General features: G+C 36.2%; 1 protein-coding gene across 1 annotated transcript; it reads right to left on the bottom strand.

The window, feature by feature from the left end:
* Positions 1-340: 340 nt before the first annotated feature.
* On the bottom strand, positions 341-13,116 carry LOC141301940 (beta-parvin-like). The gene is made up of 13 exons (XM_073832143.1): positions 12,982-13,116; positions 9,752-9,841; positions 6,438-6,508; positions 5,529-5,631; positions 5,286-5,426; positions 5,083-5,198; positions 4,938-4,999; positions 4,802-4,821; positions 4,343-4,404; positions 4,194-4,262; positions 4,005-4,106; positions 974-1,046; positions 341-712 (listed from the first exon to the last, which is right to left on the bottom strand). Exons 1-13 carry the CDS (start codon positions 13,019-13,021, stop codon positions 636-638), a joined length of 1,026 nt encoding a protein of 341 aa, XP_073688244.1. The 5' UTR covers positions 13,022-13,116; the 3' UTR covers positions 341-635.
* Between the last annotated feature and the right edge of the window lie 318 nt (positions 13,117-13,434).

The raw sequence follows: 13,434 nt of genomic DNA, 5'->3' as shown, positions 1-13,434 counted from the left end.
CTAAGTGTGTGAGCAATACTAATAGCGATGCTTCATGAAGCAAACAGCCCTAAATAAATAAAAGGTACAGTGATGGTCTGTCATAATGAATCACACCCACAAATGAATCTTTAAACTCGCGTGAGACACATGAAGGTGAAATATTTATATGGACCAAGGTTTTAAGCATGAATAATTCTGTGTATGCAGACGTGATACTTAACTGCTTATTTTGATCAAAAAAAACTCTACAAATTTATTTTTTGAGACCATCAAGACTCTCTGTTCAAATACAGAGTCAAAATGATTTCAGTCCAGCATGTATAGAAAGTACTTGTTTATTTGAAATAATTACAGCATTTCCATGAGAATAAAATACACAGTGCATTCCAGGACAAAAAGTCACTCCGGTGTAGTGCTTAAAGCAGTGGCAGGTCTCGTTTGCGTAAGTCAAATGCGAGAAAAATTAAATATTTTAATGAGCTGCTACACTGACGCATCATTAAGGCTGAATACATTCGATTCTGGGCAAAAATAAGCCAAATAATACAAAATATTCCATTCTTACGTAGAAAAGGAACACCAGAGGGGTGTGCGCATGTGTGAGCGCAGAAGCCCTGTCAGTGAGGCATGTAGCAACTTTCCTTGGATCAGTGTTATTCTGAGTTCTTGTAGTTGGTGAAAAGGTTGTAAAGCACCCTGAGTGTTGACTTCAAATTCAAGTTCACCACATCTGCAAGACACAAACAACAGAATCGCTGTTAAACAGACAGAGGTTTGAATGTGTTAACTGTCACTGTGAAGGAACACAGTATGTTTAGTTAGAGTTAAAAGGGGAGTACAGTATGCTGCATCAGTTGAGGAACATCTCCATCTAGTGGATAATGTGGGTAAGAATGTGAACAGGTGCAGACAATGAGTTGGTCTGTTATGATGTCTGAAGGTTGTGTACATAATGCTGACGTAACATTGCTGGCACTGATTTTTCTAGTACCTTCTGGTCGCGCTTTGGGTTTCTGTAATCCACCATCTTGCATGAGCTCAAAAGCAAATGAGACATTATGCACCTACAAGACAGAAAAACACTCTAGCAATCCTTTCTATAACAATTAGTACAAAATCTGTTCAAAATGCTACAAAACAGATCCCATAATCAGACTATAGACTATAGAAGTCCACTGCAGACCACATCAGATTCTATCAGACTTCACAAGTTCACATAAGACCACTTGGCTCTGATATGTTTTGATGTGGACTTGTTTAGTCTAACGGTCTGATATGGCGTGATGTGGTTTGCAGTTTTAATAAGGCATTTGAAAACAAACTAGACCTCATCAAACCTCATCAGACCCTCCCAGACTTAATGAATTTACGTTAGACTCAAGTCCATATTATACCATATCAGCAAATCCACATCAAGCCATATCAGATTTAATAAATGCTAATAATTTGATGTGGACTTTAGTCTAATGTGATCTCATATGGTGTGATGTGGTTTGATGTAATCTGATGTGGATTCATAAAGTCTGACATTTGTAAACAAACCAGACCTCATCAAACCACATCAGACCCTGCCAGACTTAATGATTTCACATTAGACTCAAGTCCACATCAGACCATATCAGCAAATCCATATCAAATTTAATAAATACTAATCATTTGATGTGGACTTGTTTAGTCTAATGTGATCTCATATGGTGTGATGTGGTTTGATGTAGATTCATAAAGTCTGACAGGGTATGATGCCGTTTTAATGAGGCATTTGAAAACAAACCAGACCTCATCAAACCACATTAAACCCTGTCAGACTTAATGATTTCACATTAGACTCAAGTCCACATCAGACCATATCAGACTTCATAAATACTATTCATGGTCCGATATGGTCTAAACAGTATTCATGAAGTCTGATTGGTTCTGATAAGGTCTAGTGTGTTGTTGTTTGATGTAGTCTGATGTGGATTCATAAGTTCTGACAAGGTCTGATGCAGTTTTAATGAGGTATTTACAAACAAACCAGATTTCGTCAAACCACATAAGACCCTGTCAGACTAAATGATTTCACATTAGACTCAAGTCCACATCAGACCATATCAGACTTCATAAATACTATTCATCTGATGCGAACTTGTTGAGATTGATGTGGTCCGACATGGTCTGAACAGTATTCATGAAGTCTGATTGGTTCTGATAAGGTCTGATGCAGTTTTAATTAGGTATTTACAAACCAGACTTCATTAAACCACATAAGACCCTGTCAGACTTAAAGATTTCACTTCAGAACATACCAGCAAGTCTACATAAAATTATATCAGACTTCATAAATACTAATTGTTTGATGTGGACTTTTTATCCTAATATGGTCTGATCTGTTGTGATGTGGTTTGATGTTGTCTGATGTGGATTCATAAAGTCTGACAGGGTATGATGCAGTTTTAAGGAGGCATTTGAAAACAAAGCAGACCTTATCAAACCACATCAGATCCATTCAGACTTAGTGAATTCACATTAGACTCAAGTCCACATCAGACCATATCAAGTCTACAAATTACAAAGTCTCTCAAAGTCTCAAATTACATTAAACTCAATCAGACTTTATAAATACAATTCGTCTAAAGTGAACTCAATTAGATTAATGTGGTCTAATATGGTTTAAACAATATTCATAAAATCTGATAAGTTCTGATAAGGTGTGATGTGGTTTAGCATGTTGTTGTTTGATGCAGTCTGATGTGGATTCATAAAGTCTGACAGGGTATGGTGCAGTTTTAATTAGGCATTTGAAAAACAAACTCATCAAACCGCATCAGACCATGTCAAACTTAATGATTTCACATTTGACAAGTCCACATCAGACTTCATAAATACTAATTGTTTAATGTGGACTTGTTTGGTCTAATGTGGTCACATATGCTGTGATGTGGTTTGATATAGTCTGATGTGGATTCATAAAGTCTGACAGGGTCTGATGCAGTTTTAATGAGGTATTTGAATACAAACCAGACCTCATCAAAGCAAATCAGAACCTGTTAAATTTAATTATTTCACATTAGACACAAGTCCACATCGGACCATATCAGCAAGGCCATATTAAACCATATCAGACTTCAGAAATACTGTTAGTCTGATGTGGACACATTGAGATTGATATGGTATGATATGGTGTGATGTCATCTAAAGAGTATTAAAGAAATCCGATAACGTCTGATATGGTGTGTTTTGGTCTGATGTGGACTCATAAAGTCTAGACAAGGTCTGATGCAGTTTGATGAGTTACTTAATACAAATCAGACCTTATCATACTGCATCAGACATAAGGTCTGAAAAGCATTTGTGAAGTCTGACAGGGCCTGAGGCAATTTAATTATATTTTTAAAAACAAATCAGACCTCATCAGACACTGTCAGAATCAATGAGTCAGAATCCACATTAGACTCAACAAGACCACATCAAACCATATCAGACCAAATCAAACCTCAAAGATAATATATGTCTACTGTGGACTTGTTTAAAACCGATGTGGTCTGAGTTTGATGTCATCTGAAGAGTATTCATAAATCTGATATGGTTTGATGTGGACTTGTTGAGTCTGATGTGGTCTGATATGGTGTGATGTCATCTAAAAGGTATTAACAAAATCCAAAAAGGTCTGATATGGTTTGATGTGGACTTTTTGAGACAGATGTGGTCCTATATGGTGTGATTTGGTCTGATGTAGGCTGATGCTAAGTATTCATGAAGTCTGATTGGTTCTGACAAGGTCTGACGTGGTCTAGTATGATGTTGTTTAATGTAGTATATATAGTATAAGTCCACATTAGACTCAACAAGTCCACATCAAACCATATCAGACCAAATCAAACCAGGGTCTGATGTGGTCTAATGAGGTATTCAATGAATACAAATTAGACCCTGAGTCTAATAATGCTCCATTAGACTTCATTCGACCCCAACAAAACAAATCAGTCCTCTTTAGACCACATCAGACCTCACCAGTCCACATTAGACCACCCTGGCAGACTTACCTTCTGTTCGAAGCTTTCTGGCGTGAGGTAGAAATTGTACAGCGGCACAAAGTAATTTTCCAACAATCCCATCAGCAACACCAGATAAACACCATCTGCAAACTTCACACACACATGAGGAGGTTTTTGAGCGGTTGATCTACAGACCTGTATGAGATTTAACAGATATACCTGTCTTTATGTTTATACCTGTGATTCCAGCTCTGTCACCTCCAGGTTCAGTTTGTTCAAGTGTTTATTCACAAACGTGATCAGCGACTGAAAAAACACAGATTGAAGGTTAATTTTGAATAATCAGCTGCACAGAAGTTCTTGTCCTGTCCAAAACCGGTTCTTACCGTTTTCACTACGTTCAGCTTGTCAGGTGCGTGATCCAGTAATGTGTCAAAAGCATCACGTTCTGCAATTGACAACAAAATAAACAGTTTGACAAAACAATAAACAGATAAAACCAACTCCCACTCACTGGTTTTATAGGTTCTACTTAAATAAAACAGGCCATTTTGTACATATAGCTGGTCTAGATGGTTGATTAGCTGGACTAACCCAGTTTAAATCTGTTAGACCACCTTGAATAAGCAGATTATGGCTGGTAAACCACCTTGGACCAGCAATAACCCAGTTACAATGACCTAGGCTGCGTTTCCCAAAAGCATCGTAAGCTTAAGTACATCGTAGACCCATTGAAACTAATGAAGCTACAATCAACTTAAGCTCACAATGCTTTTGGGAAATGCAGCCTTGGACCATATTGAACCTTAAAGGAAAAATATTAAAATGTGTGCGAAAATACTGACCTGATCTTCCGATCATCATTCTGTTGGAAACAGTGAACACAAAGTCAGCATCAGATGACACATTCAAATACAAAATGATACTTTTCTCTGTAATAACCATCTTTCGCCACTAGATGCCTCTATTGGAGCTTCTTACTCTGTTGTGGTACTTGTGAGTTGTTTGGTCACATGAGTTGTCTGCAGGATTCCTTCTTTTTTCTGAAACAAACACAAACCTCTGTAATTAAGAAGAAGGCATTTGATATAAAGTTCAATGGCACACTTTAATAAACTCGACGTACCTTAACCACAATCACCTTGACGGACACATGTTCAGGTAAGCGGATGGGAGCCGCGTAGTAGATGGCCAGTGCCAGCAGCAGGTACACGATGGAAACCAGGTTCTTAGAGTGAATTGCTGAGGATAAGAGCGACATAGTATCAACAATAGCATCCATTCTTATTTTTGGGTGAACTGTCCCTTTAAATGCGAGTGTGTGCTCACAGTCGACGCTCCACTCTGTGTTCCATTCCAGCGGTCTGAGAACTCCATTAACAGCTTCTAGAACCGTCTGCAGTTTCTGCTTCTGTCCGATCTCTGACTGCGTCACCTCCGCCACGTTCAGCTTATGACCCGACAGCTTCTCTGAAGGAGACGACACACAGAACATCCTCACTACTACACTGAAAATACCACAGCAAAAGGCCAAAACAGATGATGAACAAAATTCCTGCGTTTTTGTCTTACCAAAAAGTTTCTGCAGCACCTGTCCATCATACAGATCTTCCTCAAGATCCTTCACGATGATTCGGTCCTCCTCCAGTTCACTGTTGATCCAGTCAATGAGAACCTGAGAGGAAGAGTTTGTATCATAGAAAAAGTGTAAGTGAGAGAATGGTAGTTATGCAAAATGGGCATGGTTTATGGGGCCATATGTTCAATCTAATTGGTCAAGAGTGATAAGTTTTTATTTTCGTTATTTTAGAATCTAGGCAGTGTTGCTATTGTTAACTAAAACTTTTGAAAATTGAAATGAAATTAAACTGAAATAAAATAAAATATAATACCACAAAACCAGTCTTAAGTAGCACTTATATTTGTAGCAATAGCCAAAAATACATTGTATGGGTCAAGATTATTGATTTTTCTTTTATGCCAAAAATAATTAGGATATTAAGTGAAGATCATGTTCCATGAAGATATTTTGTATATTTCCTATCGTAAATATATCCAAACTTAATTTTTGATTAGTAATATGCATTGCTAAGAACTGCATTTGGACCAATTTAAAGGCGATTTTCTCAATATTCCAGATTTTTAAATAGCTGTATCTTGGCCAAATACTGTCCTGTCCTAACAAACCATACATTATGCAATCCTACATACCCACAATGAAAAGCTTATTTATTCAGCTTTCAGATGATGTATAAATCTCAGTTTCGAAAAACTGACCCTTATGACTGGTTTTGTGGTCCAGGGACACATACGTACAGTAGTTCCATTATGAGGAAAGATGACCAGATGTAATAACACAGCTAAAACTATAGAGGGCTGACAAGCTTTAATGTCAAATTTAAAGTCCCATTAATTTTTGTTCCTTTCCACAGGCTTTATTCTGATATATTCATTCAAGCAGTCAGAAAAGGTGTTTTCTACCTTCTGGAGGTCTTTAAAATTGAGGTCTTCTCTGGACGTGGGGTCTAGAATGGTCCTCTCTGCATTTTCCTCTGCAAAAATCAAGGAAGAAAACAAGAAACTCTTAAAAACTTTTAATAAGTTCAGACAATTTTTAAAGACATTTATGCTATAAATGTCTTGGGTGTGTGTGTGCATTTCGCCAGCTGTCTGACTCAGAAATCAGGGTTTGTAAGAGACATGGAAGAAACGAGAAGTGTCACCCACACCCAACACCACCACAGCAAAAAAAGTTTAAGAGTTCTTAGTAATGCATTGCCTAAGATGTTTCTCTTTAAAATCTTAACTAGGAGAATAAAAACAGACAAAATTGAACATTTGCTGGAAATGTACTTTCCCTCAGGTCATCAAAGATTTAGATGGAATGAGATATTTAACATTAAGATGAATGGGTGCCGTCAGAATGAGAGTCCAAACATTTGATAAAAACATCACAATAATCCGCAAATAATCCACAGCACTCCAGTCCAAAAAACTGCATGTTTGTACGAAACAAATCAATTATTAATATGTTATTAACTTTAAATACCTGTTTCCAGCTAAATACAAGTCCTCGGTCTATAATATTGCTTTCTCAATTGAAAAAGTCAAATTATCTGAATAAAAAGAGAAATCTGCATTGTCTAAAACAGTTCAAAATAAATATTGTAATGGATTTTGATGTGAAAAGACATCAGAGGATGGACTTTTTTTACGCTGGAGGAAGCATTATTATGGACACATACACTGTTGTCCTAAAGTTGGGGATCAGTAAGATTTTAATGGTTTTTAAAGATGTTTCTTATGCTGCATTTATTTGATCAAAAATACAGAAAAAAATGTAATACTGTGAAATATTATTCAAATTTGAAATAACTGTTTTCTATGTGAATATATTTTAAAATGTAATTTATTCCTGTGATACAAAGCTAAATTCTCCGCATTATTACTCCAATTTTCATTGTCACATGATCCTTCAGAAATCATTCTAATATGCTGATTCATTATCAATGTTGAAAACAGTTGCGCTGCTTAATGTTTTTTGGAACCTGTGATACTTTTTCAGGATTCTTTAATCAATAAAAGGTTCAAAAGAGCAGTACTTATTTAAAATAAAAAGGTTTTCTAACAATATACACTACTGTTCAAAAAGAATGGGGTCAGTAAATTTCTATTCTTTCTTTTATTTGAGAGGAATTAATCGTTTTATTTACCAACGATGTGTTATATTAATAATAAGTGATAGCATAGATTTCCATTGTTAGAAAAGATTTATATTTTGAATAAATGCTGTTTTTTAACTTGTTTTTCATCAAAGAATCCTGAAAAAAAAGAGAATCACAGGTTCCAAAAAATATATATGGCAGCACAAATGTTTCCAACATTGATAATTCTAAAAATTCTAAAAATAAGGATCACTTGGCCCTTAAGACTGGAGTAACAGCTGATGAAAATTCAGGAATAAATTATATTTTAAAGCATATTAAAATAAAAAAACATTATTTTATATTGTAATAACATTTTGCAATATTACAGTTTTTGCAGTATTTTACAAATAAAAGCAGCCTTGATGAGCATAAGAGACTTTTAAAAAAAACACTATAATCATACTGATCCCAAACTTTTGAGCTGCACTGTATTTTGGCCAGAAGTGACAGTTTAAAGTTAAAAAGCCTGAATGATGGATTTGTTTCTTACAAACATGCATCTTTTCATTTCACAAGATGTTCATTTTTAAACTGGTGCAGTGTGGATAACTTGTGGATTAGTGTGATGTTTTTATCAACTGTTTGGACTTTCATTCTGACGGCACCCATTCACTTCAGAGTATCCATTTTGAGCTCTTTAAATCTCTTCTGATGAAAAACTCATCCACATCTTGGATGGCCTGAGGGTGAGAACATTTTCAGCATATTTTCATTTTTGGGTGAACTATTCCTTTAACACAATTTGTAACACCTTGTGATTTTTAAAGCTTTTACTTGCCTTGAAAAAGGTAAAAAGTGTCAAAATGGGATTGCAGAGTTTGTTGGAGACATTAAACGGCCGAACTCATCCACTCTTAAAAATAAAGGTGCTTCAAAAGGTTCTTCACAGCGATGACATAGAAGAACCAATTTTGGTTCCATAAAGAACCATTCAGTCAAAGGTTCTTTAAAGAACCATCTCTTTCTTACCTTTTTATAATCTGAAGAACCTTCTTTCACCACAAAGAACCTTTTGTGAAACAGAAAGGTTCTTCAGATGTTTAAGGTTCTTTATGGAACCATTTAGACAAAAAAGTTCTTCTATGGCATCGTGAAGCACCTTTATTTTTAAGAGTGCAGTCACAGCCTTGTTGTGTTTATAATCTTGCCCTTGCAAACTACTCTAACTAAAACTACAGTGAATTTTTTTAAAATAAAGACAAGGGTTGCAAGTAGCTTAATGATGGTGATGCTAAAGTCATGTGACCATGGTGTAACTTGTTTATAGCCTATGGTTACTTTTTACATCTCCTGATTGCATTTAGGCTTCACAATTCATAGAAGTTGAAAGCGAAAGTGAAAGTTCATATATCAAAAGTTTGAAATCAAACTTTTGTGAGCTTATCTAAAACTAATATTTTAGTTTTCAAAAAAGAGTACAGGGAAATAGAATAGCAATCTTATGTGGTTAGTTTTGGTATCAAACTACATATTTTGCAGTCACCGTTATGGAGATTGATCATAAACACAGCTAAAAAGCTCCCTACCTTCACAAAACTATTATCTACCACAGTTTTATCACAGATAGAATGCAAAATGTTTCAATACAAGCATTTCAGTCAAATAGAATTCATGCAATGTTTAAAACTTTTAACCCACGGAAGAAAATCAACCCGCCGCAACATTTTAAAATCAGCCCAATTCCGTGGAAAAAATGCGGATTTGGCAACCCTACATCCAACACGAGCATCCAAAGCCATTAAAATCCTCCGCATATTGATAGCGACTAAAATTGTATTCAATATTAGAATGTTCGCAGGAGAGGAATGAAGAAAACAGTCCCGCTCAAGGCTTTAATACAAAAACGCACACAATAAATGGCAACTGTAGGAAGCAAAAGCCATTTTAGGCGGACCCATTTTTAAGTCCAAAAACAGGACATGTCCGGGGAAAAGAGAACCCTATGGTCAACCCCATCTAAAAGCCAATTTAGTGAGTGATGCTCACTACAAATATACAGCATCTCTGCAGCCCTTTATACTCAGTGACCTCTAGTTGCAGAGTGAGAAATTACATTGCTTTAATGTATGAGAAGAAGCTAAACATTACCAAGCAACGTGTCCTCAGGGAGCAGCTCCGGGCTGCCATACTGGAGGGGGGCGTTGATGGCGTTCTTACCCTCTTCCTGAAGGTCACTCACTGTGAAGACAAAAGAAGATGACTAAAGCATATTTTCTGGGACATGTACCATACTATTGAAGTAGCTTGGAATATCATAATAATTGAGTACCATAGTGCAAAGTAAGGGTTCTTCATGTCTAGTCAGGTAAATATCTGTGATAAGCAGAGCGACTAATATCACATAACTCGCTGCTATTGCTAAATCAATACGAGGAGCTCACTGCCATTTCAATTAACTGATTAGCCTGCGGTGATTAATCAGCTGGTTCATGAGTGACTCTCTCTCTCTCTTCCTCTGTCGGTTTATTGCAGTTAATTATAATATGACTTGACGTCTTATTCTAAAGAAAACAGCCTTAGTTTAGTGTACTTCCTCTTAGACGCAAACAGCCGTCAGGGTCAAATCCAAACAGAGTTCCTCCTGTATGCTACACACCCACACCAACACATACAGAGTCAGCAATGTTCTTATTGAGGGATGTTTTTTTTTTTAAAGAAAGACTGCTGTTGGATGCATTAAAGTGATTAAAAGTGACAGCAAAGACATTTGTAATGCAAAAGATTTCTTTTGAACCTTTTTCCTGAGCAGCAAATCCACATGTTAGAATGATTTCTGAAGGATCATGTGACACTGAAGACTGGAGTAATGATGCTGAAAATGCAACTTTACATAAATAAATATGAGTATTTTAATGCCAGAACTAGACCAATCTGGATCCAATAAAGCATCTTTCTCCATTAACAGCCATGTATTCTGATATTACAATTATAAGCAAGCTACATAATATAGTGCTTATATTTCATTACATTATAGTAATTGTTTTTACCACTGTAAAATTACTTTTAGGGTGTAAAATGTATTTGTATTCTTCTTTTAACATCACAAATAAAAAATATTAAGCTGAATTCAAATCACGTACTGCACTTACAGGAAGTCCAGCAATAGCTAAAAAACTATATTTAGGGAATTTATTTTAGTACGAGTTTTATTGTGAGTTTCTTTTTCGTCTCCTAAGAACTCGACTTTATAACTCGCAATTGCGAGTTTATATCTCACATTTTCGAGAAAAAAAGTAAGAATTGCGAGATATAAACTCGCAATTGCGAGTTATAAAGTCCAGTTCTTAGGAGAAGAAAAAGACTTATGTTCATTATTGCGAGTTTATATCACACAATTCTGACTTTATTTCTCAGAATTGTTTATATCTTGCAATTTGACTTTTTAACTCACAACTGCAAGTTTCTATCAAAGTCAAAGTCAACTTAATTATGCAATTCTGAATTTATTTCTTAGAACTGTGAGCATATATTGCAATTCTGACTTTATAACTCACGTTCGCCATTTGTTACCAGAGCTTACACTATGCCTACATCCTGTGTCATCCGCTGAAACATTAGTGGAAGCTAGTGATAACCGTTTATTAAGATTTAAATAAGGATATTTCTCTTATACAAATGTATCGATACACTTCCGAAGGCCTTTGTGGAGCACTTTTTATGATGAATGGATGCACTTTTTTGGACTTCAAAATCTCAACACCCATTCACTGCCATTATAAAGCTTAGAAGAGTCAGGATATTTTTTATAGAGGTCTGGTTGAGAATGAATAAATCATGGCCTAATTTTCATTTTTGGGTTAGCTATTCCTTTAATAGTTGTTTGGTTACAAACATTCCTTAAAATATCCATTTATGTTCAGCCGAAGAAAGAAATTCTAACAGGTAGGGAACAACTTGAGGGTAAGTAAATGAAAGAATTTTCATATTTGGGTGAATTATTCACCCAAAAATAGAAAAGTCAAGTTTATCTGCTTACCCCCAGGGCATCCAAGATGTAGGTGACTTTGTTTCTTCAGTAGAACACAAACGAAGATTTTTAACTCAAGAGAATCAAAAAAAAAAACATACACAGACAAAACCAAATTAAACCCTGCGGCTTGTGACGATTCATTAAGGTCTTAACACACAACATATTCGCTCTACGCAAGAAACTGAACAGTATTTATATAATTTCTTACCTCTGATCCACCACAACGATCGTATACACGTGACAGATCGCACACTCACCGGATGTTGTGAACGCACACAGGACATTTGGACGCTGCAGTTAAAACTACGGTATATAAATACTGTTCAGTTTCTTGCACAGACTGATTGTTTCATGTGTTAAGACCTTATTGTATCTTCACGAGCCGCAGGGTTTAATTTGGTTTCGTCTGTGTGTGTTTTTTTGACTCTCAAAGCCATGGATCCCATTGACTGCCATTATATGACTGACAAACTGCAACAGTTTGAGTTAAAAAAAATCTTAATTTGTGTTCTACTGAAGAAACAAAGTCACCTACATCTTGGATGCCCTGGGGTAAGCAAAAAAAAAAACATAACATTTTCATTTTTGGGTGACCTATCCCTTTAGGAAAAATGGGAATACTAACAAATCACTTTTTTCTTGCTGTCAACTGTACATCCCTCAAAATGTTTTGTCATCAGCCCCCCATGTAAGCGGAGACTAGCTCATATAAACATTTAAGGTCCAGAGGGACAGTTTCACACTGACAGTTCTTCATCCACCCTGCAGATCTGCACAAAGCATGCAGCATCTCGCGCCCAATCTGCACTTCCTGCGAGATTCGGCTTCTGCTTTTCATCATAATTGTGCATTTCCCTTGAAACAAGCAGCATGCCTCATTTTTTTTAGGATTACAGTTCCGTCCCATGTTTCACATACAGAAAAATGTCCCCTCGAAACAGAAACCATTTATAGTAATCAATACTAATATTGTGTACCTAATTCTACACCATAAGAAATACTACTGTATATATACGTGTGTGTGGGTATATATATATATATATACACACACAGACACACACACCAATCGAACAGCTATGTACTAACCACTAACCATACAGTAGTAAACGTGTACCAAACAGCCATGCTATCAAAACTATTGAAACTATCAAAACACATACCTTATAGAAAAAATACTATAATATTTACATTAATAATAATGTTTCAGCATACGATCGCAAAAGCATGTCTATTCATGAATAATTAAATTTTATATTAAATATTAACAATCTAACGTGGTAACGTACATCTGCATTAATTTAATTAAGATCTAATAAACTGCTGCACCATAAAACAGCCCAAAGTCTACCTTGCTTTCTTTTTTTCGTTCCACACAGTAGACCAGCCATGTCCCGTTAAACAGCGCTGAATCCCGCTAATGTCCTGCAGTGAGTCTCGGTGGCGAGTGCAAGTGTGTTTGTGTGTGTGTGTGTGTGTGTGTGTGTGTGTGTGTGTGAAGGAGGCCGCCAGTGTGGCTACAGCAGTCGCACCCGCGTCATCACTTGTTATTTCTGTCCCTTTGAAACCCCCCACCCTCACTGCTCCTGTTTAAATGAAGACGAGAGGCTGCTCTACACTCCGCTTTGATAGTGTCTTAAAGATGCAACACGTGACTGTATGATGAGCACACTATTTGAGGGACTATCCAGAATAACACTTGATGGAGAGATGATACACCTCTGCTTTTTTCAAAATTGTACATCTTTTTTTCCAACACACACACACACACACACACACACACACACACACACACACACACACA

Source organism: Garra rufa, chromosome 25 (genome assembly GCF_049309525.1).
Source record: "Garra rufa chromosome 25, GarRuf1.0, whole genome shotgun sequence".
Taxonomy (NCBI): domain Eukaryota; kingdom Metazoa; phylum Chordata; class Actinopteri; order Cypriniformes; family Cyprinidae; genus Garra; species Garra rufa.
This window is presented reverse-complemented; position numbering and strand designations above follow the sequence as displayed.